Source organism: Acomys minous (genome assembly GCF_964271855.1).
Source record: "Acomys minous genome assembly, chromosome: 15".
Lineage (NCBI taxonomy): Eukaryota > Metazoa > Chordata > Mammalia > Rodentia > Muridae > Acomys > Acomys minous.
This window is the reverse complement of record NC_140497.1, coordinates 85,005,696-85,032,500: the sequence shown is the minus strand read 5'-3', so window position 1 is coordinate 85,032,500 and position 26,805 is coordinate 85,005,696. Positions and strand designations below refer to the sequence as shown.

Genomic DNA, 26,805 nt, shown 5'->3' with positions numbered 1-26,805 from the left:
CAAGTCTGAGACATCGTCCTGTTTCCATCTGTTCAGTGCTGGGATAACAGGTGTGTGCTGATGTGTTCAGGTTTTTTTTTCCATGTATGTGTTGACATTATGTTCTTGTAGATTATATACATTTTACCCCTTGTTCATTCAAATGTTGATCCCTCCACCCCACTCTCTGGATCAATCTGGACATGGCATTGTGATGTTTATTCTAAGTATCTCCTGTTTCAGATTTGTGTAAGCATGCCGCCATTTGTTCTCTGTGTTTGCCAATAAAAATCAACCAGCCAAGGCTGTGCAATAACAGCGAATAGGGTAGGACATCCCGATAGAGTGAGGGGAGGGGAAAGAGCAGGAAGAGGGGGAGGGATGCACATGGAGAGAACTGGGAAGCCCCGGGAGGAATGAGCCAGACCTAGGATATGAGTAAAAAATAAGTATAAAGTAGGAAATCAGAATGGGAGGGAGCTACACTAGCATGGAGGGTTAGGATGGAATAAATATTGTACAGCATTGTGCTATAGGCTAACTAACTAAATCCTAGGCTCTGTGTGGTTGTTTGGGTACATACCTGGTTAAAGACCACCAATATTACTAAAATAATAATTCAGTATTAAATCTTAATTAAAAAGCTTGGGCTTTTTCAAGTCCTATGCTTACACAGAAAGCACTTTATCACCTGAGCTCTTATCCAAGCCTTCATGTCTATTCTGCAGATGAAGAAATAGAACAGCAGAGAGAGATCATGAAGTCTCTTATCCTCCTTACTGGCTGTGTAATTGCCTCTAACGTTTTATATGGTGACTCTGAAACTGGTAAAGAAAACTTAAGACATTCACCGCACTTGCAAACTCTTTGGCAACAGAATTCTACAGCATCTTTCAATCCTATATCCTAAGAGAAGCCCACACTACTTACAACTGATGGTTATTCCAAGCTCCACGCTGTGCTTCTTAGGCAGTTTCACATGAAATGTTCCACTACTTGGGATCACAGACTCTGTAATTTCAAAAACAGAAAAGAGTGTTACAGAAAACAGTAGAGACTGGACATTGGAGTAGCCTTCCAAATTAAATAAAAAAATATCATCATGGACAGATAGATGCTCAATGAGACTCAGGAAATTCTAACTTGAAATATTCCATTACAAGGGGAGGCTTCTTTTAGACTCAGAGGTAAACAACTCACAAGTCTCAGGAAGTTCTTAAAGCTTATAAGAGTATGAAGGCCTCTTGACTCCTACGATTTTTTAAACAGTAAGAACTTCTGGAGAGAGCAGACCTGTTGAGCTGAGTGAATGTTGTAGAGTGAGGTCCAGTGTTACAATGTTCATGAGTCATTACCATATTGGGGTAGGCTTTTCAGGGATCCTCTGTTTTTGAGTTGCCTATGCTCCTGCAAGTAACTCCTAACCCATACTCCTGCAGATAACCACAATAAATACATTAGTTTTTCATCTCGGACTTCTGTCCCCAGTGCCCTATCTGGGGTCTGTAGCTGTTATCTTCTGAGGCCGTCAGAATCTCTGCTTTAACTCCTTACTGCTTCATCAATTTCACCAAAGCCTAGCTCACCCTCCAATAGGTGAAGATGTAACTAGAAAGGCTGGGATGCAGGTAGAACTATTGGGCTCGCAGGCGCCTAGTCCAGTTTGTTCACTGCCTATGTAGCACATTTTGCATAGCTGCACAGTAGAGGCAAAAGTTAGGCCTGGGCTCACGGAAAAAGTCAAGAGGTCTCCTTTTCTCATCCTGCCTTAGATTGTTCTTGGCCTCTTGCCCTTCCCCTTGAGAAGTTTAAGCAGTAAACTTTTTACAAGCCCAGAGTCTGATCTTCCAATTTGGAAGGTTCACCACCGAGTGCTCAACTAGAGAACACAATAAAAATTTGATTTCCCCCAGCCCCTCCAGGCTGCTAGAAAGTCACCTGTAGAAAAAGACCCCCAAGCTGCCCATCCATTTCAGTGGTACAGCGCAGGCTCCCCTCCCGGCATCCCCCTTTCCACTCTGTTCTGACTTCAGATGGGTGAGCAAATCTGCTGACTTTCCCAGTTCCTCTCAGACCTCTAAAACCTCTCTTGTACGTGAGCCAGAGCCTAAGCGTGCCTTTAAACTCTCTGAGGCATTTTGGCTTCCTTATGCCTTTTCTAAAAGTCTCTTTTTTCACCAGGTGACCACCTGCCACCAAGTGGCTAATGTCCATGTCAACTTATCATCTCTATCCTCTCCTTCCATAGGAGCTGCAAGGCGTATAGCTTGCTTGTTCTGAGGTTTTTTATTTTTAGCCCTAATAAATTGTATTCACCTTCTATTTTTTTTTTTTCATTAATGAGATGAAGCATCCCAAGAGGGGACCCTTATTTCCTCAAATATCATATGCCAGCTCTGACAGGACTCCATGAGATTTCGGGTAACATTTCTTTCCAAACTTTGAATCCTTCAATCAGCCCAGAATATGAGCCATTCCTGTCCTCCTAGACAGCATTGTGAACAGAGCTTAAGGCAGACATACTCAGTCAAGCACTAGACTTCAGGAAGACCGGCTAATTTTGATACACGGAGGCAGAAAGAGAAATGAAATAGGCAATAATTTTGGTGTTTTACTTTCTGTCTGTGATGGGTATCATAATTATTTTCCAAATATTTCTCCTTCCCGTGTCTTTTCTCCATTCCTTTTCTAAGCCCTGATCATCTAATATTCTAAAAATGGAAGATACCTTCTTTCTATCCCCTAAGAGACTTCTTAAGAATCCAGAGTTAACAAGAAACCCAGAGTGCTGGCTTTGGAATGGGATGTGTTTTATTCACTTGCACCAAGACTGGTCTACAGTAAGACACAAGAAATAAGCCAGTTTTCAAAAAGGGCAAACAAAACCTTAGGGAGTGCGAGGCTTAGGCTCATCTGATGGGAGCCCTCTGGACTGTGAAAGGTCATGCCTCCAGAAAATGCCCCTTTCTGCCTAAACCAGCGGGGGTGCATTTCTGATGCAGCAAATGAAAGATTAAAAACACTGATGCAATAGAAATGATAGGATGGAAGTAAGCAGAAATCTGCCACCCGACGGCTCACGGGCATAGCCAGGCTACTCGATTTAACTGCTTGGATAAAGCCAACCAAAGAGTCCACGGAACTGCAGGTCTTAGGACCTGTTTCACATACATGTGGCTGTTTTCATTTCTCCAGTTTAAGAGAGAAAGTTCTCTGAGACAACAAAGAGGTGTATAATGTATAATGTATGTTTATATCTCTGCCTCTGTGTAGGGGTACAACCTCCTACAAGTGAGGTTGCCCAGAATCACAGAGCAAGATAGTTGTCTCTGCAACTGTTGGTTTTATAACAGTTTAAACTTTCTACATGTATTTATTTTCATGGTGCCCCCCACACTGCTGTGTTTGTGTGTGTGTGTGTGTGTGTGTGTGTGTGCGCGTGTATGTGTGTCTGTCGAACGGTACACATAAGAAGTCAGAGGACAACCTTTGTGAACTGGTTCTCTCCTACCATGTAGGCTCAGGCTTGGTAACAAGCATCTTTATCCACTGAACCATCTGGCATGCTTTCTTTCATAAAATTGTATTGCAGGGAAACCTGACCATGATTAACAGCACTAATGGCATTAGAGGCGATATTACACCTTACTGGAAAACAGTAATGGATCATAATTTTGACTACATGTGATTTGAAAAATTCACAGTGGCAAATAGATATCAACTAATAAATCTCTATGATCACGCGGTAGCTCCATTTTAATCTTTGCATGCCAGTGTGATGTATTCTATATTTGGTATTTCCCCTATATAATTATTTTGTTGTTAAAGCAAAGGCATATTTCATTTGGAGTTCATCAACAAATACTGTTAATGAGGAGAAGGTTCCATTATTTGGACAAACAACAGGTTTAGCATCCATGGAGATAATTCATTGAACAAATGATGTTTATTTTGTAAGACCCTTGTGATTATTTTGCGTTCCCCGGTTTTTGCTTCATCTTTGTTAAAACTATAATTAAAAACACATTTGGGTAAAGGGGCTTCCTTCCTTCCCATTGGTGGTCTTCTTTGCCTGAAGCATTCATTGTCTGCACAGTAGGATAAACCACCACATTGTAATCTATCAGCCCAGGCACCCCGGTGGGGAGGGTAAATGTCTAGCTGCCCCCGACTCGGATGAAAGCACTGGGGCTCCAGTAGGGGGTGAACAGCTCTCCATATGCTTTGCACTGAGACCTCTTTCCAGGGCAAATGCCTTCAGAGTTGAAGTGGGAGCGCTAAGATCTTGGGGTGTTCACAACAGAGACCGCAGTTTAAAATAATTGGCTGTGACAAAATGGAAATAGGGTTCCAACTTCATAGAGTCCTGTGTGTGATGAAGGATTCCAGTAAGAGAACGAGAATGGGTTTAAAGTTCAGTCTAGCAGAGCGATGGCGCTGAGTGTCCTCAGCTTCCAGTGCCTTTCTGTTAAACTCACTAAGGCGCTGTTTACATAGCAATGCTTGTGTAAAGAGACAGGAGTGTGCTCACTTTTCACCACCCCTATGTCATTTAAAATATTTATTAAACAGAGATAGCCGATCACTGAGAGCCAAAGGCTGGAACATTCATCTTGATGCATACAATCTTCTGAGGCAGAATCCTGGTAAGACACGGTTAACATCCAGGCAATTAGGCACAAATCCAGAAGGACAGGCCACTCCTGACGTAGCCTGCATCCACACATTCCCTGTCTGGATCCCAGGGTCTTAAAAGACTAAAAGGATTTTTCTGATTCTAAAGTTTCCAGGAATGATCCCTGGATGTGTTTTTCTGAGAGTTATAATAAGGCACCTGCATCCATCAGGAGAACAGTGGTATCAATTAGTGATGTCTGCCATGAGCAAAGGCAGATCCGATAACAAATGGGAAAACACTTTTTCCCTTAGCCTATTGTAGATGACCTGGAATATCGATTTTTTGTGACCTTTAATTTTCTAACAAGCTGGGTACTGAATAGAGTAAGTTTAATGGATACAGTTCCCATTTTTCTAGAGCTTAAAGTTAAGAATATTAAAGTATTAAATCAACAACTATTAAAAATATATGTATGTATATTAAGGATGCATGAGACACTAAACAAGTTTCCATGACATACAAAATAAAATGCATTTATAACACGAGCAAATACGGGGATACTGTTTACAAAGGTGGCCAAATTGTGCTGGCTATCACATGGCTGACACACAGCGTGCAGCTGCTGCCAAGTGCCCTGTGGTGCTCAGCACAGCCTTCTCCGAAGCCTGCTCTAATGCATTCATTGTGGCAGCCCCTAATATCTCCTCTAATAATTTCATTTAGCAAGTTTTTAGCTGAAGATGCAGTTAAGCAATAGAGGGAAAGTGGGCTGCAAGTCAACGCACTCAGGGTCTACGATTCTCTGTACTAAGAGCTGCTGTTTCCCCATCAGAACCTCAGCTTTCCCACCCGTGCATAATATGAAGGTATAGGATTGTAATAACTCATTTATCACCAGCTTCCTGTCACAGCTGTTAAGTATCCTCTGGGGCCACTAGAAAGCCTTCGTGTTTGATAACCAAACCTTCTCTGCTGACTGATTCTTGCAAGGGTTCCTTTTCCACCCAAGTCCTCCTTGGTCACAGGAATAAGGAGGCACATGCTTTAGAAAAGATGAACCATCGTATACATGAGAAAGGCAGACTGGAGAAAGGGCTGTTCCAGGAGCCCAGGAGCCCCAGGGAAAGTGGATTCAAACCCAGTGCTGACACACACACACACACACACACACACACACACACACACACACACACAGACACACACACAGACACACACACAGACACACACACACACACACACAGACACACATGATTCATAACCTAGTCTCTTCACAGAGCCAAATGATTTCATTATTTCCTCCTTTCACTCACTCATGGAACACTAGTCAAGACCTTCCTGTAGACTAAGTTCTGGGTACCAGAAGTGCGTTTGCAAACTAAAGCCATAAAGTCCCGGATGTCAGGATGTCATAGATTCTTCTACTGGAGAAGAAAGAATAAATAACAATATAACACTAGAGTTCTGGACTAGAAAGAACTATAAATGTAGGCACGGGGAGAGAGAAGGCTTTTCTGAGCAAAGACCCATGTAGATGAAACAAAAACAGAGGCATGTAAGGGCGGTGGGCATGGCTGCTGCAAAGATGTGCTGTGGGATGGCGGCTGGCATTCGGGGTACCACATCGCTCCCATCCAGAGAGCTCTCAGTTGAGCTAGTGGTGCTTTCTTGCTCTTCTCTCCTTGCTCCCAGATCTCTCCATCCAAATCCCACCACCACTATGAACTACTTCAGCAACTTCACTGCTCAGAAGTTTGCTTGTCCGTCTCTGAAATTCTAAGTTCTAACACATCATTGTCTTTTGGCCTTAGACCCCACCCCCACCCCCAGCCATTACTTCTGTCCTTTTTCTCACTATGCACACTTTTTCCTCTTCAAGACACCTACTTCCCGTAAATCCTATTCCTCTCATTTCATCTGGCCTAGTCCTTTACTGATTCCCACCACACAACTGGTTAGATTTTCTTTTTCTTTTTTCTTTTTCAATGCAGGCTGCCATAGTTAAGAGTGTAGCCTTTGGGGGATATGTCTGCTTGTGTTAACAGGCCAGCTCTACCACTAACTCTGTGCCTCAGTTTTCTTTTCTTTTTTTAATATATATTTTATTAATTTATTCATATTACATCTAAATTGTTATCCCATCCCTTGTATCCTCCCATTCCTCCCTCCCTCCCAATTTCCCCTTACTCCGCTCCCTATGACTGTGATTGAGAGGGACCTCCTCCCCCTGTATATGCTCATAGGGTGTCCCACTTTCCTACTCAGTTTTCTACTGTCATCGCAATAGTAAACTCTGCCAGCGAAGTCATTGATTAAGTCATCTAAGACACACAGCACCTGGCTACACAATGGGTCAGAAAGTCAGCACTATGACATCATGACAGTCATTGTGCTGTCATCCCAGCTCGTCTCCTAGCAACAGGCCATCCTCCTTGACTGAAACCCTTCTGCTGAGCTTCCTCTGCAAGCATCAGGCTTTGGCTCAGCCTGGCAACCCATTTCTCTGCTCTTATTCTTTGGTAGTTGCTATTCCTTAAACATCAACAACCCCACCGTATCCCAAACAAGTAAACAATCCAAGGCTAGAGAGCTGGCTCAGTGGTAAGGGCACTTTTTCTTGCACAGGACCCAGGTTCAATTCCCAACAAGCACATGGAGGCTCACCATCTCCTCAGGCACCAGCCATACATGTGGCATACAGACATACGTGCAGGCAAAACATGCATACATACAAAGTCATAAACTAAAAAAAATAATCTTAAAAAATAAAGTCAACCAACCAACCAAAGAATAGAGCCCCACTTCTCTGTGAGGGTTGACAGCGCAGACTCGGTCCCTCTACTGACTTTGGAAATTCTATTCTAGGCATCTGGCTGGATTTACTCGTTTTTCCACCTGACATTCTAAACCGTCTCTATTCTTTTTGGCTTCCTAAGCTATGGAGTCTTCCCTGTTTGCCAACAGCTTTTATATGAACTCCTTAAGCATGGCTAAGCATGAGTTTCCATTCTCATAGCCTCTCATTGAAATTCACAGGAAGAGGCCTTTAACTTTTGCTCCAGACAAGTGATCTGGAATATTCTGGATACTTCCCCTTTTCTTCCTTTGAGGACCTGATTTGAAAGATGACTTTTCTTTTCCCGTCTCATACTTTTCCCCAACCTGCTTCAATCTCCCCAGTATTAACAAAACAAAGTAACAGTCCATTTACACTGTGACTCTCCTCTACCTGGCTTCCTGTCGCCTGTCTCCACAGGTAAATTTCTTGACCTTTCCAAACATTCTCTGAGGCATATAACCCTGTTAAGAAAGTGCTGAATAGAGCCATGGTGGTGCACGCCTTTAATCCCAGCACTCGGGAGGCAGAGGCAGGTGGATCGATGTGAGTTCGAGGCCAGACTGGTCTACAAAGCAAGTCCAGGATAGCCAAGGCTAACACAGAGAAGAAACCCTGTCTCGAAAAACCAAAAAAAAAAAAAAAAAAAAAGAAAGAAAGAAAGTGACAGTTCAGGGAAAAAGAAAAGAAAAGGAACCTGCTTTGGTCTTTGAGCCAGCTGTCCATCCACACCGTTCACAGCATGTTTCCTGGCGGACTCTTCCAAACCAGTCCTGGGCAGGCAGTGAGCACGCACTCCTCACTGTCCACACGCTGATTGCTGAGACCTAACTTTGGTTCCTCAGATCTCTGGAACGTCTCCAGCAGTGTCTCCTGTCTGCATCTCACTCTCCCAATTACCAAACACAAAGACATTTCCCCCTATGAGACTTGAATTTCCCCCAGCATCTTTATGTTGTTAGGACTCACGCCTTGAAACTCTTGGTCTTCCTAAGTATCACCTTCTTGGGTTCTATTTCTGTTTCTTATTTATTTAGTGTGTTTGTGTGTGTGTGTGTATATATATATATATATATGTGTGTGTGTGTGTGTGTGTGTGTGTGTGTGTGTATGAGTGTGTGTATGCTGTATGTGTGTGTATGTATGTATGTGTCTACTGTGTATGTTGTATGTGTGTATGTGTATGAGTGTGTGTATGCTGTATCTGTGTATGTATGTGTGTGTGTGTGTGGTGAATGTGTGTATGGTGTATGTGAATGTGTATGTATGGTGTGCATGTTTGTGTGTGAGTATGTGTGTATGGTATGTGTATATATGTGGTGAGTGTGTATGTATTTGTATGTGTTTGTTTTTTTGTGTGATTTTGTGTGTGTGTGTGTGTGTGTGTGTGTGTGTGTGTGTGTGTGTGTAGAGCTTTCCTTCCATCTTGTGGGTCTTGGAGATTTAACCCATTGGCTCTCCTCTCTCTCACCCTGCCCATTGGTCACGGGCCCATTGCTACCCTCCCAGTCTGTATTTAGAGATGGCTTTTCTTGTCTATTATAATCCTCGGGACCCTAGTGAAACAATCGTGAGTGGAGTCCTCCTCCTCCTTCTTCATGAGTGTCAGGTGTAATTTCTCTCCAATGCTGAAGATCAAACATTTACCCTTGTATCCCTCCACCTCATGAATTTTCTCCACTCCCTGCCTGACTCTCATGGGTTCTAGACAAGCAGGAAGAGTCTGGCAGGGCGTTCTTGTTTCTGGGTCTAAAGAATCTTGTTTCTCTAGCACAAGGGTGCAAAGTCAAAATAAAGGCGACACGACTTTTCAAAATCACATCCAGAGTGGGTATCACTTGTTTGCTTTGTCACATTAATTTTCAGTTGGTCTTGTGTGGACATTTAATGAATAATATAAACAATTCAAAAGGAAACCATACACCTCTTAAACAAAACCAGGGTGTGTGTGTGTGTGTGTGTGTGTGTGTGTGTGTGTGTGTGTGTATCCCTTTCAGGCACATAGCTGATGTGCTATATGCAGCCCTCTCCCGCCTCTATCACTGATGTTAAGCACGGGTTTTACCTGCGACATCAAACTCAATTTCCAGTGTGACTTTGCTCGTGATGGACGAGTCTCGCAGGAGCTGATTGGCTTCCTCGAAGGTGCTGTCTTCTGTTGGGATTCCATTGATGGCCATTACTCTGTCCCCAATCTGTAGCACCCCACATCTAGTGTGGAAGCACATGTGAGAAGCTGTAGTTAGAAGAGACAATCGTGGGGTTGGACTGGCCACCCTACCTCACTTAACCTTTGCAAAACAGTATAACCATTTGCTCTCGTTGAGTCAATGCTATTGGCAAGCGTGTTAGGTCAAGTGCACTGCCTGAACTCTTGAATCCCATGGTTACAAAGGTGGACAAGGGGGCTCTTAAGTAACCCAGAGAAGTAATTAATAATTCATAACTAGGATAGTACTCTAATATGACCAGAACAGATAGTACAGAAGAATATACATTCTTGCCACGAAATAACTTCAGGTGAATTTTAGACAATTTTTTTTGGAATAGATTTGTCTCCTTTATAATTAATTAATACAGCCTCTAGTTTTCTAGTGGACAAAATCTGCTAAATAAAATCACCAGTGCTCATAATTCTTCTGAAAGATGATCAGGAACATAAAATTTTATCATCAGAATGGAGAGTCCATTACATTTTGCCTTTCCTGCACTGAACACTGATCCATAATTTATTAGTTATTCACAGAGAGCTGGTGTCTGAAAATGCAGGCCAGAAAGGCATCTGGGAAAGAGGGCCTCACCTCTCTGCTGGGCTGTCAGCTTCAATATAGGAAATCAGAGGTGGGGAGGAGAGCGTCTCCGTGGCAAACACGCTGCCCTGCAGTTGGATCCCAAAGCCCGTGACAGGATCAGCTGTCAGCACAACCTCTGTGGTTTCCGTGTGAACAACCTGTCCAGCTAATCCCACAGTGCTTGAGGCTAAAGACACTAGAAATAAACACAAAGAATGTGACTGTTGGTTCAAGCAAGTGTCATCATTCCCAAAATGGACAGTATCTAAACAGAAGCTTGTTTACAACATAGGGAGTTTAAGTGCTGCTCTTGCAGTAGAAAGTTGGGTTGCACCTGAACAGGGTAAATGCATCTCCCCATTTGTTATATTGGAGTCATGACCAGGGTAGCCATCCATGCCCCAGAAACTACAAAGAGACAGTGGAAATAGGAGAACCTTGGGATCAGGTTACGTCATCTAGTCCTGGGCTGTAAACTGAGCATCAGCTGAGAAAGACCTTTTGGCAGGGTGTTCCATCTCTGCCTATCTCCCTCTGAAAGGAGAGCCTGGGACTTTGTATCTGAGTTTTCCCACTTCAACCCTATATGAACAAGCCAAACATCTGTTTTGAGGAAACAGTCTTTATGTGGCCCCAGAAATGGTGAGGCTGTGCTTGTGCCCCTAGGAATGGTGCTTTGTCCCCAATCTGTCTCCAGTGTTGGGTGGGCACAGTGAGTCATTCAAACTTCAAATATTCCTCTTTGTCCCACAGGTTGGCTTCTCTGTGCTTTGTTCTTGCTTAACCTTCGGTTACCTGTTGTCTTCCATTTCATGTGTTTCTCTGGTACCCAGATAAGTCTCCAGCCAGACACCTCTGCCTTATTTTCACCTTAATGATGATGAAAGCAGCACTTCACTTACAGATGCCTTTCTTTGCTGAGTCCACAAGATCCAGCCTCATGTGCTTCAACACACTATCTGTGTGCAGGGGTCCTGTGCTGAAATGTCCCTTTAGCTCCCTGCTTCCATTAAGAGCTATCTAACCCCTCCCACTACAACTGAAACCCAGTATCTTTCACTTTCCTACATAGGACAAAGAGAGTTTTTTATACTCTTTGCTCATTCACAACACATTCCCTCCTCAGACTGCTGTTTAAAATTCCACATTCTACAATTATTTCTGCTGCCTAGTCTTTAAGCTTAGCTTTCTCCTTTTTCTAATCTCCCTGCTTCCTTGTTGGCTTTATGCTTCTATATCCTGACTTTAACCTTTAGCTTTCCCTGTCCTTACCGTGGTGACAACCTTCTAACACATTGGCTTTGTGGCATTTCAGCTGTCTCAGTGCCCATGACTAGCCAACCCATCCCTTTCCAGCTCTCTGCCAACACAGCTCATGGGTGTACTTCCCCAGCTTCCGTTAAAAGATCCCCAAGACATTATAATACTCCTTTAAATCCTCCTTTAAAACCACATCCTGTGCGACTTTCCCAGCTCCTACTCTCTACGTGTCGTCTCTATCAAATTTGTAGTACTATTTGCTGTTGCTTGTCTCTAGGCCAACTGTTTCAAACAGTATTACATAGAATAGATATTTTTCTCTTTAATAGATGTTTCCGCAGACATGCCTATGTATTTTAAATATAAGCAGGACACTAACTACATAGGGATGGGAGACACCAGAGGCCCCCTCAGCCTCACTCGAGACCCTAGGGCCTGCAGTTGTTAAGCCACCACCTACCCGCTGTCTTTCACTTCTATCATGTCTCTTCACTCTGTCCTTGGGAGCCTGGGGACCACTTTAGTGGAGCATCTGCAACTATCAGAGACCCTTAAACACCACATGATCTGCTGAGCTCCATACTCGGTACTCTTTGGTAATGCCTAGTCAGCTCTCCATCTATTACACAAGTGTCGAAACCCACCAGGAAAAAAAAAATCAGCTCTAAAGCCCTACTATATTCTACTGGGCTCTAGAGCCCTTTTTTTGGATTGTGCCTCCCACCCCCAATTTAATTCCTTAAGGATCTATTTCAAATGTTTCCATCCTTACAAGGGTTAAATGTCATTTCCTATGAGAATAACACGGTTCAGCCATTTAATGAGTGTTGTGTAGACAAGGCCCGTCCCAACCTCGAGTCCCTGTGCCATCAACTGTTCTCTCTCTTTCCCTCTGTCCCACATTTCCCGTTTCAAGGTTCATTCTTTCATATACTGTTTAATTTTCACTCTTGAGTCACAGTCTCCCATAGTCAGACTTGTAGTCTATGTAGCTGAAGTCCTGACCTTATTAGGAACTCCCACCGCCCAAGTGTTAGAATCACAGGCAAGAGCTGTCACAACCCTTCTTGTTTTTTTTTTTTTTTTTTATTTTTTCCCAGCTTTCAGGGATTCTATACCGCTGAGAATGCCTCCCTTGCTGCTTTCTTAAGTTTTCCCACCCACTCTCCTAGCTTTTCTGACCTTGCTCTGTAGAATTGTGCGGATTCCGACTCTGTTTTAAATTTATCTTCTTTTACTGCTTGCTAAAGCTGCTCTCACTGAAGACTTTCTGATTACAAAACCAAACAAAATAAAACCCCCAAAACCAAAAACAAACACAAAAAAACCCACTACTACTAACTACAAAAGCCTACCACCACCACCACCACCACCAATGACCTAGTTCACTCTAACCACTGTTTGGAGACTAGATTCGGGAATATTGTCAATTTCTCTTTAGGTGTTGATGAACTATTGATATTAGTGCCTTACTGTATCAGCCCAGGCTGTACCTCTTCCAGCTTCTTGTACAGGAGACAACCTTGGTTCTGTGCGCGCATCTCTCTACCTTGTCCCTCACCTGCCTGTACAACCTCCACAGCATCATCTCTCACCTTTCTAGTTTCAGTGATGGCATTTCTTTTCACCATAGAGAACTACAGAGGCATCTCAGAAGGCTTCAAATTATTCTACAAATTAAGTAAGTAATCTTGACTTTCTCATTGCCTCTGTTACGTCAAAAAAATGATCATGTTTCTAGTCTTCTGGTCTTGAAGTCTAAATGTAGCCTTTGACTCACTCCCCATTGTCTCAAATCAATCAGTTGCCCAGTTTTTGGGAGTTGCAAAGCTTTTTCCACCTTCACTTCCAACATCCTGATTTGGGCTTTTATGCCAGCCACTCTAATACACATATGTCTGGGTTCTTCAATTCTCAGTAATTTCTCAACTATATTGTCAAATGACTCCTTTCCTAATGAATTATTTTCCAATATCATTTATTTTCCTTTTGGAGATTATACTTCATTTAGATGCTGCTGAATCAGATAAATGATCAGCAATCATAATTCACCCAAACTTTTCTCCTGTGGAGGCCACTGGGACTGAGAGCATAATGGACAGAGCATTAGAGCATTTGATTAAGAGATATAAAACACTGAAACACCAAACCCTTTCCTCAACAGGCCCATCAGTGTTCTTTACCAGCTGGACTCTAGGTGACATAGTAACACAGCCTTCCCTGTGTCTACAAAGGGAGTAGCCTTCAAATTTACTCTTTCCCTGGGTGGCGATGGCTTAAACTGCCAAGTTGTGACTTGGGACTAACATGTTAATTCTAGACCATACATTTTGCTATTAATGACAAAACTACTAGAAGGTTCCATTTCCTAATAGTAAGTGAAAGGTCTCTGAAACTAGGTTCTAGGGGACACAGAGATTGTCAGAGGTAGGTGGTTTGTAAGGACAGTTATTTTATTAACACCATGGACAGACAGACAGACAACAGCATGGCCAGGACTCTGAGGGCTAGGTCCCCTTTTTAAGGTTTTGGAGGAAGAGGCCAGAGTTTGAAGTGGGATCCTACAGCTGGGTTCCCTATCTTCCCATCAGAAAGTGGGGAAGAAGATTAGGGGGGGTCAACATGCATGGCCAGCCATCTGTACCTCTGTCACATAAGTCCACCTCTACGGGGTAGAAATCTATGCACCTGAAGATCTGTTGGCCAGAGGTTTAAGGGCTGTACTCTATAAGGGGCCCAGATCAGCACCTGTAGGACCATCAGGGCCATGGCAGGGGCTGTGGTCTGAGCATCAGTCTGGTCTGGATGCTGGAGTTGCATTCAGGATCTAGAGGGCAGTATTCCTTCCAGTTGTCTCCCACAGGAGAACAAGTGCCGGGGCATCACCTCCTCCGTGGAAGGTTACCTCAGCTCACCTTTATCCGGTTCAACAGCAGTGCTTCTCTCTCTGAACCTTTTTGGCAGGCTCACAAAAGCACTTTCTTCCACTTGAGGACTCAATTTGATGCAGACATCTGGACTACTGAGCAAGAGTCAAAAAGTACGTTTGAAGGCTGTCAGGATGGTTCAGTGGTTGAAGGGCCTGGGTTCACTTCCCAACACCCACAAAGGACAGTTTAGAACCAACCACCTCTAAGTCCAGTTCTAGGGAACTTCACAACCTCTTCTGCAGGTACTCAGTCACATTCACATGTGCACATAAAATAATAAACAATCACATCTTTAAAAAAAAAACCCGCTGTGGTTGGGTTAGCTATTTCTCATCACCATTAAGAAAGAGCAAGGAGGGCTGGAGAGATGGCTCAACCATTAAGAGCACTGTCTGCTCTTCCAGAGGTCCTGAGTTCAATTCCCAGCAACCACATGGTGGCTCACAACCATCTATACTGTGATCTGATGCCCTCTACTGGGTGTATGTAGGTGTAATGTAGACAGAGCACTCATCTACATAAAATAAATAAATCTAAAAAAAGAAATGTGATGGCCCAGCATAGGGAGGCAGATGCAGGTGGATCTCCGTGAGTTCAAGTCCAGCCTGGTCTACAGAGGGAGTTTCAGGACAGCCAGGGCTATACAGAGAAGCCCTGTTGTGAAAAAGAAACAAATGACAACAATGATTGATGATGAAGAATCTACGCCAAGCTGAAGAGTAATAGTTGGGCTACATGAGACTAAGTGATGAATTCCTCAAAGGAGGATGTGCTGTGTCTGTTTCACTCAGAGAGGATAGGTGGGCAATTCTTTTCAATGTCTGGTAATACATACAAAGATTTATTCCAGAGCCTCCCTCGAGAGAGATGCTGAGGTGCTCTGGGTTAACAAGGCTATTTAATTTAGCTTTGAAGATACCTTATGCATTGTATAGTGATTTTGTATCTATAGGAAGTTACAGTTTTTAGCTCAAATGCATGATTAGATTAAATAATTTGGGATTTTCCAATTAATTATCAAAATCCTTTGTGACACTGAGGTCTGTCTTTCCAAAAGAAAAATCTCAATTGGCCGTGAGGTTACTCATTAAATTCTTAGATAGCACTACATTAGAAAAGGATAAATTATACATGTAAAGGTCAAAAGCCAAAAGAAGACAAAAAAAGCCACTAGTGTGACTTAGCGGAGGTTAGCCTGCTTCCTCAGTGTGGCTGTCTAGTGAAAGAAAGGTTTTCTCAGCATCTGTCCTGATCCCACTCTATGAGAACAGGGGGATGGAAGGACTCAGAGGATTCAGGAGCCCCACAAGGAGACCATCAAGGCTGGTGGGTCTGGACCCAGGGGGCCCTGCACAAACTATTGCACCAACCATGGACAATGCATGCAGTAAACCTAGACCCCCCCCCCCCATGTTCAGGTCTAGCCAATGGACAGCTCATTCTCCACAGTTGTGGGAGGGGGAGGGAAGGGGGCAGCTTCTGACATGAACTCTGGTGCCCCCAATTTGATCACTTCCCCTTGGTGGGGAGGCCCTGAGGGCACACAGAGGGAAGGGAAATAGACTACACGGATGAGACCTGATAGGCTGTGGTCAGCTGGTAGGGGAGGAGGTCCCCTTCTGTCAGAGGTCTAGGGGAGGGGAATGGGAAGATACAAGTGATGGGATAACAGTCCAAAAAAGGCTCTTTCTGTAGTTTGAGATCTGTGTGGCAAATTTTCTACTGTGTGTTCAACATGCCCTTTACTCAGCTGTTTCCAGTCTCACAGCTACATCTGTTCAGAGCCCTTCAGGTTTGCAGGGAACAAATGCCTGACTATTTCAGTCTTCCCAACTATGGGGGTGTGGGTGTGGGGGGGGGAGGAGGTGGGAGAAGCCAAAGGTAGTCTATGGTCTTTAAACTCTTAGCCTTTGAATGTTTATTTTTAATGTGTTAATTACAGAGGCCGTGAACTTTATTATCCAGATAGGAAAAAACCGTTTAAAAGGTTTAGAGAGAAAAAAGCCTGAGGGTTTGTTAGGATAATGTGTTTTTGCTGTTTCATACTCTATTGGAGACCTCTGCCTTGCTAAAGCTCTAGGGATGAGGGTGGCCTGCTGTGGCCTCCATACACTGTGAATCACATGACCCGGTTTGGAATGGAGGTGGGGGTGAACAGCTCCTCCTCCACAGAGAGCTGACAGGGAGCTGGACAGCCTCTAAGCTGTCTCCTTTCAGACTCAGTCACTCATGCGAGCTTACCATGAGCTGCCCTTATCCTCTGTCCTTTTCTTAGGGCCCGGCAGAAAGGATGGTGACAATTGTTAGGTTTCTTCATTTCCTTCCTTTCCTCTCTTTTCCGTGTCACCCTCTCTAGTAGCAAGTGATGGTGGCCAAAGAAGCAAAGGACATTCTGGAAATGCGTTCTGGCTTCTGCTGTCTGCTATAATAGAGATCACCTGGGAGCAGGTGGGTCACCTTCTGGCTCTGTCCACAGGGGCAGGAAGGGCCGAGCTAACTGCACTGTGTAGCCATGCCACTGGACCAGTAGGTTATGGGGTCTCGAAGCAGCCTTGACCTTTGGTGGCTGAAAAGGGGGCAGCCATGGCAGTGGGGAGGGACCTCTAAGATTCTAGAAGTGGGAGTTCATTTCCTCTGTGACATAGCTTGGAACTATTCCTGGGTTCTGTGACTCCACTTAGCGCCTGGGGCCATGGAACTCATCACCCTTGCTGGGAAATGAACACTGTATCTTCTTACTGCCCATAACACACTGTTATAGACTCTATATTTTTTCTCTTTGCACAATGAGGGTTTTAATATTTATGTGAGAATATTTTGTTCTTTTCTGGCAATGCCCTTACTTTATCCTGGAAATAAATATAAGATTTTTGGGGGGGTTCTGTTTTGTAAACTATGGCCTCATCAACAATACAGCAAAGAGACTTTTTATTATCTTTGTGGCTTTTGCAGTAACTCACCATCCATGAATGGTCTGGTTGCTATAGAAACATAACTATTAGAAAATAGACAACAAATGGTGGCCCAGAATGAAGACATAAATAAATCAGGGGAAGAAAACAGGGTATATAGTAAGAATGCTAATAAAGTTTTTATTTTCAGTTACTTGAGGCCTCTACATCTACAATGGCCATAGTAAGCAATAAAATAAAAGAAATTATTACTTTCCCCTCCAAATTGAAATACTACCATTTTTCATGTATTTTAAATGGGAATCGAAGTTCATATCATTTGTGCTCTACTGTTGTGTTAGATATAAATTGTCTGACTTCCCGAGACACTTTTATAAACATCCTGCTACACACGTTGTCATCAGAGCCCTAGTGGCTCCCATCTGGAGCAAACACGACCTGGAAACTTCTCAACCCAGGTTTCTGTTTATCTTTCTGCTACAGAGGGATGATGATGTGCTGATTTGAGAATTTATGAGTGGGTGAGAGAAAAGTCAAGCCTCAGCTTTGTTTCCTACTACAAAAATGAAGATGCACAAATATCAATGTGAGACAGACAGGTAGATGTATTAGCACTTATTCACTAATGACCTTAATAACACAGCAAGCCTTGCCTACAAATGGCTAGCTTTCAGAGCAGAAGCACAAACAATAATGAATGGATTGCAATGGCACCGTCCTGCTGAGGGAATATAGCCTGTTTATGTCCATGATGGGCATTACACATGAAGAGACAATATTTTAAAAAAAAACAACCTATGTACATATGTACATATACCACTTCAAGCCCTAAAGGCATTGTATTAAAAAACTTAAGGCTTGTGTATCATGGCTAAGTATAACTGTTAGATCATGATCCTGCTCCCTTTAAGATGGTGGTCACTCTAAGTTGCCAGATTTCACAGACCGAATAAATAAGGCCTCCACTCCAAATAAGGCGCTCTCTCTCCAACTGGTTGTCCAGTGCCAATTGGTCAGCATTATAATTATCCCCATTTTAGCAAAGTCATGGGAAGGTTAAGACACTTGCTCTGTGTCCTTCTGTTAGATTATATTGGGGTAACAGGCCTTTAGTATGTATGCATGCATGTATGTATGTATGTATGTATGTATGGTGTAGTACGTAGTATGTAGAGTCATGTTCACATTCATTTTTCTGTGCATCTTCAACTGGTCTCTGCCAAGATGAGTTTACTCTAGCTTTAGTCAATAAATAAATGGAAATCTAGCTTTTAAAAACCTCTAAGTTCATTCTCTCATTTTCTTAATTTTGAATTATTGTTAATTTCAAGTTGGGCCAGTAATTGGTTGGCCATTCCCTCAGTATCTATTCTGTCTTTATCCCTATAATTCTTGTAGGCAGGGCAAATTTTGGGTTAAAAATATTATGGATACATTGGTGTCTCCTCCCTCCACTGAAAGTCCATCTGGCAGCCTTGTCTGGCCTCACTGGTAAAGAGTGTACTCAGTCCTTCTGCAACTTGATGTGCCAGGGTAGGTTGGTACCCATGGGAAGGGGCTCCCCTTTTCTGAGGAGAATGGGGAAGGGTATGAGGATGGTACTGGGAGGAAAGGAGGAGGGGGCTGCAATCATACTGTAAAGTGGCTAAACAAATAATGAAGAAAAGTATTGTTAATTTCATTTACTAAAGATGAAAACATGTATTCAAACATGTTTTATTTTTAACTGTGTATATTTCTCTCCCTCCCTCTCTCTCTCTCTCTCTCTCTCTCTCTCTCTCTGTGTGTGTGTGTGTGTGTGTGTGTGTGTGTGTGTGTCTGTCTGTCTGTCTGTCTGTCTGTCTGTTTACCTTTCTATCAGGTGCCCATAGAGGTCAGAAGATGGAATAAGATTCCTCTGAAACTGGAGTTACAGATGTCCTTGAGACATCTGACTTGAGTACTGTGAATGGAACATGGGTCCTCCTGCAGAGCAGAGAACATCCTTAGACACTGACCCATCTTACATCCCTGCCAAGTTTTACATTTATTATGGTTTTCTTTGTAATGAAGGCTATGGGTTCCTAGCACCTGAAGAAGCTGCTTCCTATAGTAGGTGGCAGCTACTGTGCCTGGTATTAGTGATGCCGAAGGACTCATGAGAGGCCTTCTAGGGACAAGAACTTTGTGCACACAAATCAAAGAGCCCAAAGATCCAGCAGCCACCCCATCTCCTGTCAGCACCGGCCTTAGGATCCCTGGGATTAACTTTAGTGATGTGCCTCCTCTTCATTCCCGTGCTGGACTTAGGAACAGACCTCATCACCCTTATGTTTCTCCATAGGAGTCACGATCACAGTCAACAAAAAGAGATAGGCATGAAATACACTATGATTAGATCTGTCTAGAAATAAGGGCATTTTCTCGCCTTAAATGTGAATACGATGAAAGATGCCCAGCTTTTTTAACAAAAAAGAAAATAATGAGGGGCAATGGGTGTTTCTTTCCCATGGGGGCACCCAGCCATTCTTTCTTCCTATATATAAACCATGCTATCTCAAAAACAATGGGAAAGCACCCTTCGTAGCCTTAATTTGTCTGTATATGTTTGACAATCTAGCCCAGAAAATACTTTCAAGAATGAGAACTGAAGTCCGTAGACTTTAGGATGCTTTTTGTGAACTTTAGTACCCTGGTAACTATCTTAACTCTGTGGTTCTTACTGTCTACTAAATACACATCTCTCTATGCCTATATTGCAGTGTAGCTCTCAACCATCATCAGAAAAGCATTGTTGTGCGGCAGATGGCAGTTAGTGCAGAAACTGGCAAGTGGTTAAAGTACAGAGGGTGTCTGTACATCTATATCACCCCCAATACATACACACACACACACACACACACACACACACACACAGGAAACATCAAGGAAGAAGGAGATGATTGATTCTAGGAGCGAGAGGTAGTGGACACTTGCTCAGAGACAGTATTTGCCCAACATGACAGGTCATTGCACAAAGAAGTCATAGCAGTTGTGACTTCTCACATTAGACGTACACAAGAACAAGTCAGTCCACAGCCCACTGGGGCTGTGGGTGGGGCCCAGGAGACTCCACCCCCAGCTGAGGAGCTATTGACAATTGATGCCTGTTACAGAAGTGATGTCAGTCTTCCTTAGGGTGCAGACCCTGCAGGCTAACCATGCTCCGTTGGACGACCCATGCACGTATGGGCAGCATTGCATGAAGTTGGGAGAGGGACATGGAAGAATCCCAAAGTCATCGGAAAAGGAGGTGGAGGAGGTTTATATGACTGAAGTACACTGTAGGCAAGTATGAACTTTTAAAAGGACAAATAAAAATATTATATTAAAAACACGAAATTCATGCAACGGAAGGGATTCTCAGTGGGGTGGCACAATGACAAAAGTAAAGGACATTTTTGGGAATGAGAATTTGAAAAGGAATGTTCAAATTTACTGTTTGAAAAAAATTCAAGAAATAGAATATGTCATTTATTATGTTAGAGAAATGTGCAAGACTCATACTCATCAAAAGAGGGGCAGAGTGATAAGATGTGAGGAACAGATGTTTATGTTGGAAGTCATTCGGGAGAGAAACGCATCTCAAAAGACGTTCAAAGAGAAAGAAAAAAAAGTTGCTGTAGGCATAGGTATAGGAAAAGGTAGTTATGAGCTAAATTAGTCGGAAGTGATAGTCAGTGTAAGTGCTACCATACAGACTGTGGGTTTCCATCATGGCCCTTCGCCCAGAGCTTCTGGCTACATAGCATCTCTCTAAATTACCTTCCCTCTCAGGGCCGTCTTCTCCTGAATTTTCTGGACACCAAGTGGATCACCCTGGTTAGCATTTTCACTTACGTGAACTCTTGAAGTCTTTCTTTTTCAGTCTCCTCCTCATCATGGTTCCTCGTGGGCTAGTGGAGTAGAGGCTCCGAGGTAAAGTCCCCATGTTCAGGGAACTCAGGCTGTATGCACTCATCGAGGTAGGTGAGGACGAAGACACCATAGCGGCTGCAAAAGAAGAAAGACTTGGCACGGAACAGTCGCAGCCGGAGGCCCGAGCCTGCCACCCTTGCCAACCAGCCTCAACCCAAAGAGACAGATGACACACAGTCACAGTTGGTTAGCATCCCGTACCCGGGCAGAGAGCAGGCACTGGAGCCAGCGCTTTAGAGAGTCTCAGAGTCACACAACTTTGTAAGCTTTGAGGATCGGGTTCCCCCATAGCACGTGGATACACGCAGACTATGAATTCCGCTTCACACCAAAACAAACAAAGATTAAAACAAAAATTTCTCCATTAAAAACTTAAGACACCAGGTACCCAATGTCATTTTTTTTTTTTGGAGTATTTTCTGACATGAGTGTCTAGTGCGATGCACATACACAGAGAGATCTGAGACCGCCGTACCCCAATGTTCTGAGTTGTCCCCGCGAGCCGCATAGAAAGCCTTTCGAATATTTACACATTTTCTTCCTTTGTTGTTTCTGTGGTGCTGGGGAGCGTACTCGGGGCCTCACGCATGCGCGGCAAGCCATCTATCAATAAGCAACGTCCCCACCCCTTTCATCGTTTTACACTGACAAAATGCTTCCCATAAAGAAAGAAGACAGACGACCACAAACAATGTGTGTTAGTACAGAGAAAGCAACGGCGACAACGGAAAGCAGGCAACACCCATGGAGCCAGAGATGTAGTGAGTTAGGGGAAGAAGGCAGGAGAAGAAAATAATCCAATGAAAGACCAAGAGGAGAAAGCGTGGAACATTACGAGGGCTGTTTGGAGGAAGCGCTTTCGGGAAGGTCAGGGCTGGCACTCTGCAATGGTCTGGGTGGTGCGTGTTATGGTGATGGTTGGTGTGGAGGCTGCACGGGTTGTTGGCCCAGGAGTCCCAGGGTAGTTGTCTGTCGCTCCTTTGAATTTTCACTGGCCATATGAAGTGATGATGAGGAATAAGGAAAACAAAGAACCAAAAACAAACAAAAGAAAAAAAAAAAAGAGGAAAAAGTAACTGAATTGCACAAATTAAAAAAAAGAAAAAGAAAACTCGTTAACAAAAATGAAAGCTGTTTGCAAAGGGGAAAAAAAAATCTACTTGGCTTGGCCCTTTTCTAAGCGGTCAGCAAAAGAGATGATTAACAGCAGCCACAGAGGCTTTTCATCTTCCCCAGAATACTGCATGTCTTCCCCCAGCCCATCCTTTCCATGTTTAAGATGACTATTGAATCAATTTCTAATCTCCCCCTGCGCTTCACTGCAGACATTAAAAAACATTTTTTTTTTTAACTTAAAACTCATCCCCAGAAAGATCTATGGCACACGATCAGTAATTAAAGCTTTGCAAATCTTGGTCAGCTAGGAACCCTTCTTTAGAGAAAAAGGAGAGAGGGGAAGGTAAATCATGCTGGCTCGGGATGTGCGTGCTGTAAGACTCACACTGCACAATTTACTGCCCTGCTGCTTTAATTACACTGTCCTCCATCACGTGCACCTGATTTCCCTCAATAAACCGTAGTAATCACCTGCCCCATCAGAATCTTTTCTCTTCCCTGACTAATAAGGAGAAAAGTCTCAATATATTTTATGAATTCAAAAAAAGTTTATTTGTATGAGAAACATTTGGTTTAAGAATACTGTATATTATTATATTTTGTTAACATGACATAAAATTATAATGAGTTTAAATTCAAGTTTTGGTGTCCCTTTTGTTTTGTATATCATACTCCCGTTGAAAATTTGCTGTTATTAAAAATGACTTTTTTGGGTGGAGATGTAGGACAGTTGGTAGAGTGTTGCCTTAGTTTACAGGAACCCTGGGGTTGATACTTGGTGTGCCTAAAGCAGGCTTGGTGGTGCACACCTATACTCCCAGCACTCAAGAGGTGAGGGCAGAAGAATCAAAAGTTTAAGGTCACCACAGGCTACACGGCAAATACGAGGTCAGCCTGGGCTGTATGAGACCCTATTTTTATTTTTAATTTTCAATTTTAAGCTTTATTATTAAAATGTTGCAAGTAAGACTATTCACACCATGAAAAAAAAGAAAAGACTATTCACACCCTGAAATTTAACCCGACTGAAAGATGTTGCCTTCACAACAAGGAAAAATTAGGTTTCTGTCCAGCATTCTGGAAAATGAGCAGTACTATTCCCTTGTTACTGTATAGGGACCTTTGTACTGAATGATCTTGGAAGAGTTGAAAACAAATGTGAACTTCGATTTGCTTTCATGATTTTCTGCTTAAAAATCTGAATGAGTTGTAGTAGCTATTCATATAAAAGTGTTGAAAGCTGTGAATGCATGCAAACCATTGCTCATTAGGGAAGGGCATGGGAGAGCATCCTGGCTCTTCTCATCCTCTCTGGAGAGAGTCACAGCAAAAGCCCTGGTGTGAGGCTGAGCTGGGCTGCACAGTCTTTCCCCTTCTCTTTGACCTTGCCAGCTAGGTAGCCTCCATTTCCTCACAGTCAATGGATCATGAAAGCATCTCTTCCTGCTGTGGAAATTATGCACATACGGTGATCAGCATGGTGCTGATCCACAGAATTCAAGCAAATGAACTATGAGTAATGGATTCGATCTTCCCCACTGTTCCATCTACTTGCCCACAACAAAATGTCCTTAAAGGAAATAGACGTGATCTGTGTCAACAAATTTCACTCCCTTGACACTTGGGTTTTAGATTTGTAAAAAATCTGTAAAAGTAAACCATTTCCAAGCCACCACAATCTGGAACTGGTCCTGTCTTTCCACAGGAGTGGCAGGCTTGAGCTTCCTGCGCCTACGTGCTCTCTCAAGTGTCAGCCACACGTTTCCTCCTAGACCACCGCTCTACCACTGTGCTTGGCCCTCTGCTTGACATCATCTGCCTTCCTGTATCCATAACATATCTAGGGTGAACGTTCCAACGTCTGTGTTTGATCACCACACTCCTGTGTCCATCGCTTCTGTTGTGAGGCGAATCAGACAGCTTCTTCTTCTTCTTCTTCTTCTTCTTCTTCTTCTTCTTCTTCTTCTTCTTCTTCTTCTTCTTCTCCTTCTTCTTCTTCTTCTTCTTTTCTCTCTCTCTCTCTCTCTCTCTCTCTCTCTGGATTATTCACTATCTTTTTTTTTAATCTTTCAGCCACAATGGCCTTACGTCTCTTAGGACATGTCAGCCACCTTCCTTCTTTCACCATGGCTTCTGCACTCACTTGGCTCCCTCCACTGTTTGTATGGCTAGCTCTTCCTTCTCATCATTTAGGCCTTAGCTCTGGTGCTCTCTCGGCCGAGGAACTATCGAACTACCGCTGACCTTGCTGGTTGAAGTGGCTTCGGATGCATGTTGTCTCTGTTTTGTACCCTGCCTATCCCTTATTGTTGTCTGAAATGGCCCTGCTATCCACTGCACATTAATGGTCTCTTTATGCTACCACTCACAGTCTCGAACAATAGGGATCTACTTGTCTTACTTCCTAGAGACTTGACTGGTTTCAGGGACCTAATAGCTGACGTGTGCATGGTAACAGATTTGTCCTTGAGATAAAGACATTAGTGGGTTTTTTTGTTTGTTTGTTTTTGGTTTTTTTTCTTCATCATCCTTGTTTTTCATTGTGGCACATCCGGCACCTTGTAGCAAGATGTAGTTATTGCTGGTTCTGGCTAATCTACAATTACAGCCACTCTGTTGTCCTCTGAACAAGGTACTGTCCATGCTTCTAATGAAGCCAGACTAGGGTGAGTGGACTTCAGAGTCCCACACCCGTTTCAGAGCACTGAGTACTCTGAAAACTACTGAGCATTGATTAGAGCCGTCATGCCAAATTAATGGACCCACAAAAGGAAGCTATTGCTGACCACCTATTGTGAGCTTATCCCCATGCCGGTTGGTGTAGGTAGGTGAAAGGAGGTCGTAAACTTGATCTTGGCCTTTTGACTATGATCAGGGACTAAGTCTTTAAATATGCACAGTGATTATGAGGTAAATGAGATAGATGATGCAGAAAGGATTCATGACTGATGAAGGCCTTTTGCAAAAGGTCTTTTAAAACTAACATAGGACAGAGAGCTCAGTTGGTGCCCTTTTAGAATATGTACTCCCAGTCCCTTAGGTTTTAGAATGGAAAACCTGACACTCATATATTAAAAAGTATCCAAGGAGATTAATAATAAGGTGCTACATATCAGACATGCTCTTGCCTTTTGCACAGGAAATTCACAGGCACTGTCTTACTTAGCTGTGCAATGACTGCATTCTATGTTTGCTGAGTTCTCCCTGTACCCCAGGTGCTGTGCTACCAGCCTTTTCATGGGGGCCATCTCAGATGCTGCTGCTTAAGGTGTTCTGATGAAGTGAGCATTACTAAAGCCCATACTTTACAGATGAAGAAGTTGGGTTGCAGAAAAGTTGGGTTGTATTCTTGAGATCTCAAGCTACCAAGAATGAAATTTCTGGAAGCCTGGCTCACAGCCACTGCACGACACTGTCTCTTCCTATAGAGGCTCCCAATGCCTTTGCTCCAGGTGAGAAAACCAAGTGACACTATGATGTTCCCAGGCTTCGCCCTGTGGCCTTGCTGCCGCAGTCTCACACATCTATGGCCTAGAAGGCATTGCCTTTTCTTTTCCTGCGTGTGTTCTCTTGCCCTGCCAGGGAGTCTGAGGGAATGAGTGACAGCTAGCCTGGTTGTTATCCCTGAAGATCATAGACTGGAATATTTTCCTGCATTGAACAAACGAAAATCCTGTGACCCTGGCCACATTGACTTTCCTAGAGCCCCTTTTCCTTCAAGAGAGATTGTTTCCCAAGGCTCTGTAGTGGGACAATTTCAACCACGAAGAAAGGTAATATTGTTCTTTTTATTGTGGTGCTTGTACTGCCACTCAAGGCCTTTCACATGCTGAGGCAGGCACACTCCTTCTGAGCCATGCAGCCCTCTCTCCCTGAAAAGGCCACCATTGCTAGTGTTGTGAATATACCGCTGTCTACCAGGGAAAGCCTTACTGCAGTCTCATCCTGAACTGGGTTTTCCACACTTCTCTGGAGTCACCATGGTGAATGCTCTGTTGGTAACTGAATTTGGAAAGTGTTGGCTCTTCACGGTTTTATGAGATGATGCACAGTGCCCAGGCACTACAGCCTGGAAAAAGCAATCAGAACTTATATTTTGGAGAAAAAAAAATATGAAAATATGTCAAACTCCACTAATACAAAAATAGAAGCTTGAGAATTGCCAGGCAACCCCACATTCTCTTTTTAATCATTTTCCCCTCAGGACTCAGATGTAATTATGTTTAAGTGCCACTATTTATGTCTTTTTAGAAAGTCTGCTTTTAATGTAACACACCAGGGAGATGCTAATATGCTAAATAAAGGAGACAGTCAGCCCTAGACTGCCAGCCTCCTATCTTACGAACATAAATGACGTCAGCGCTTCCAGGAAAAAAAAAAGCCAACTGTTCTCGCTCCATACAGTTCAGCATATAAATTCTTCATCATT

General features: G+C 43.3%; 1 protein-coding gene across 20 annotated transcripts in view; it reads right to left on the bottom strand.

The window, feature by feature from the left end:
- GRIP1 (glutamate receptor interacting protein 1) overlaps window positions 1-26,805 on the bottom strand; it is a 625,712-nt gene that overhangs the window by 85,960 nt on the left and 512,947 nt on the right. For 12 of the 20 annotated variants that reach the window (XM_084760597.1, XM_084760582.1, XM_084760581.1 and 9 more), the window contains 5 exons: window positions 22,096-22,251; window positions 21,183-21,335; window positions 10,232-10,418; window positions 9,496-9,641; window positions 910-990 (listed from right to left, as the gene is read on the bottom strand). In XM_084760597.1, coding sequence (XP_084616723.1) covers window positions 910-990; window positions 9,496-9,641; window positions 10,232-10,418; window positions 21,183-21,335; window positions 22,096-22,251 — 723 coding nt within the window. The remainder of the gene's footprint in view (window positions 1-909; window positions 991-9,495; window positions 9,642-10,231; window positions 10,419-21,182; window positions 21,336-22,095; window positions 22,252-26,805) is intronic. The other 8 variants (XM_084760588.1, XM_084760589.1, XM_084760591.1 and 5 more) reach the window with 1 other exon arrangement.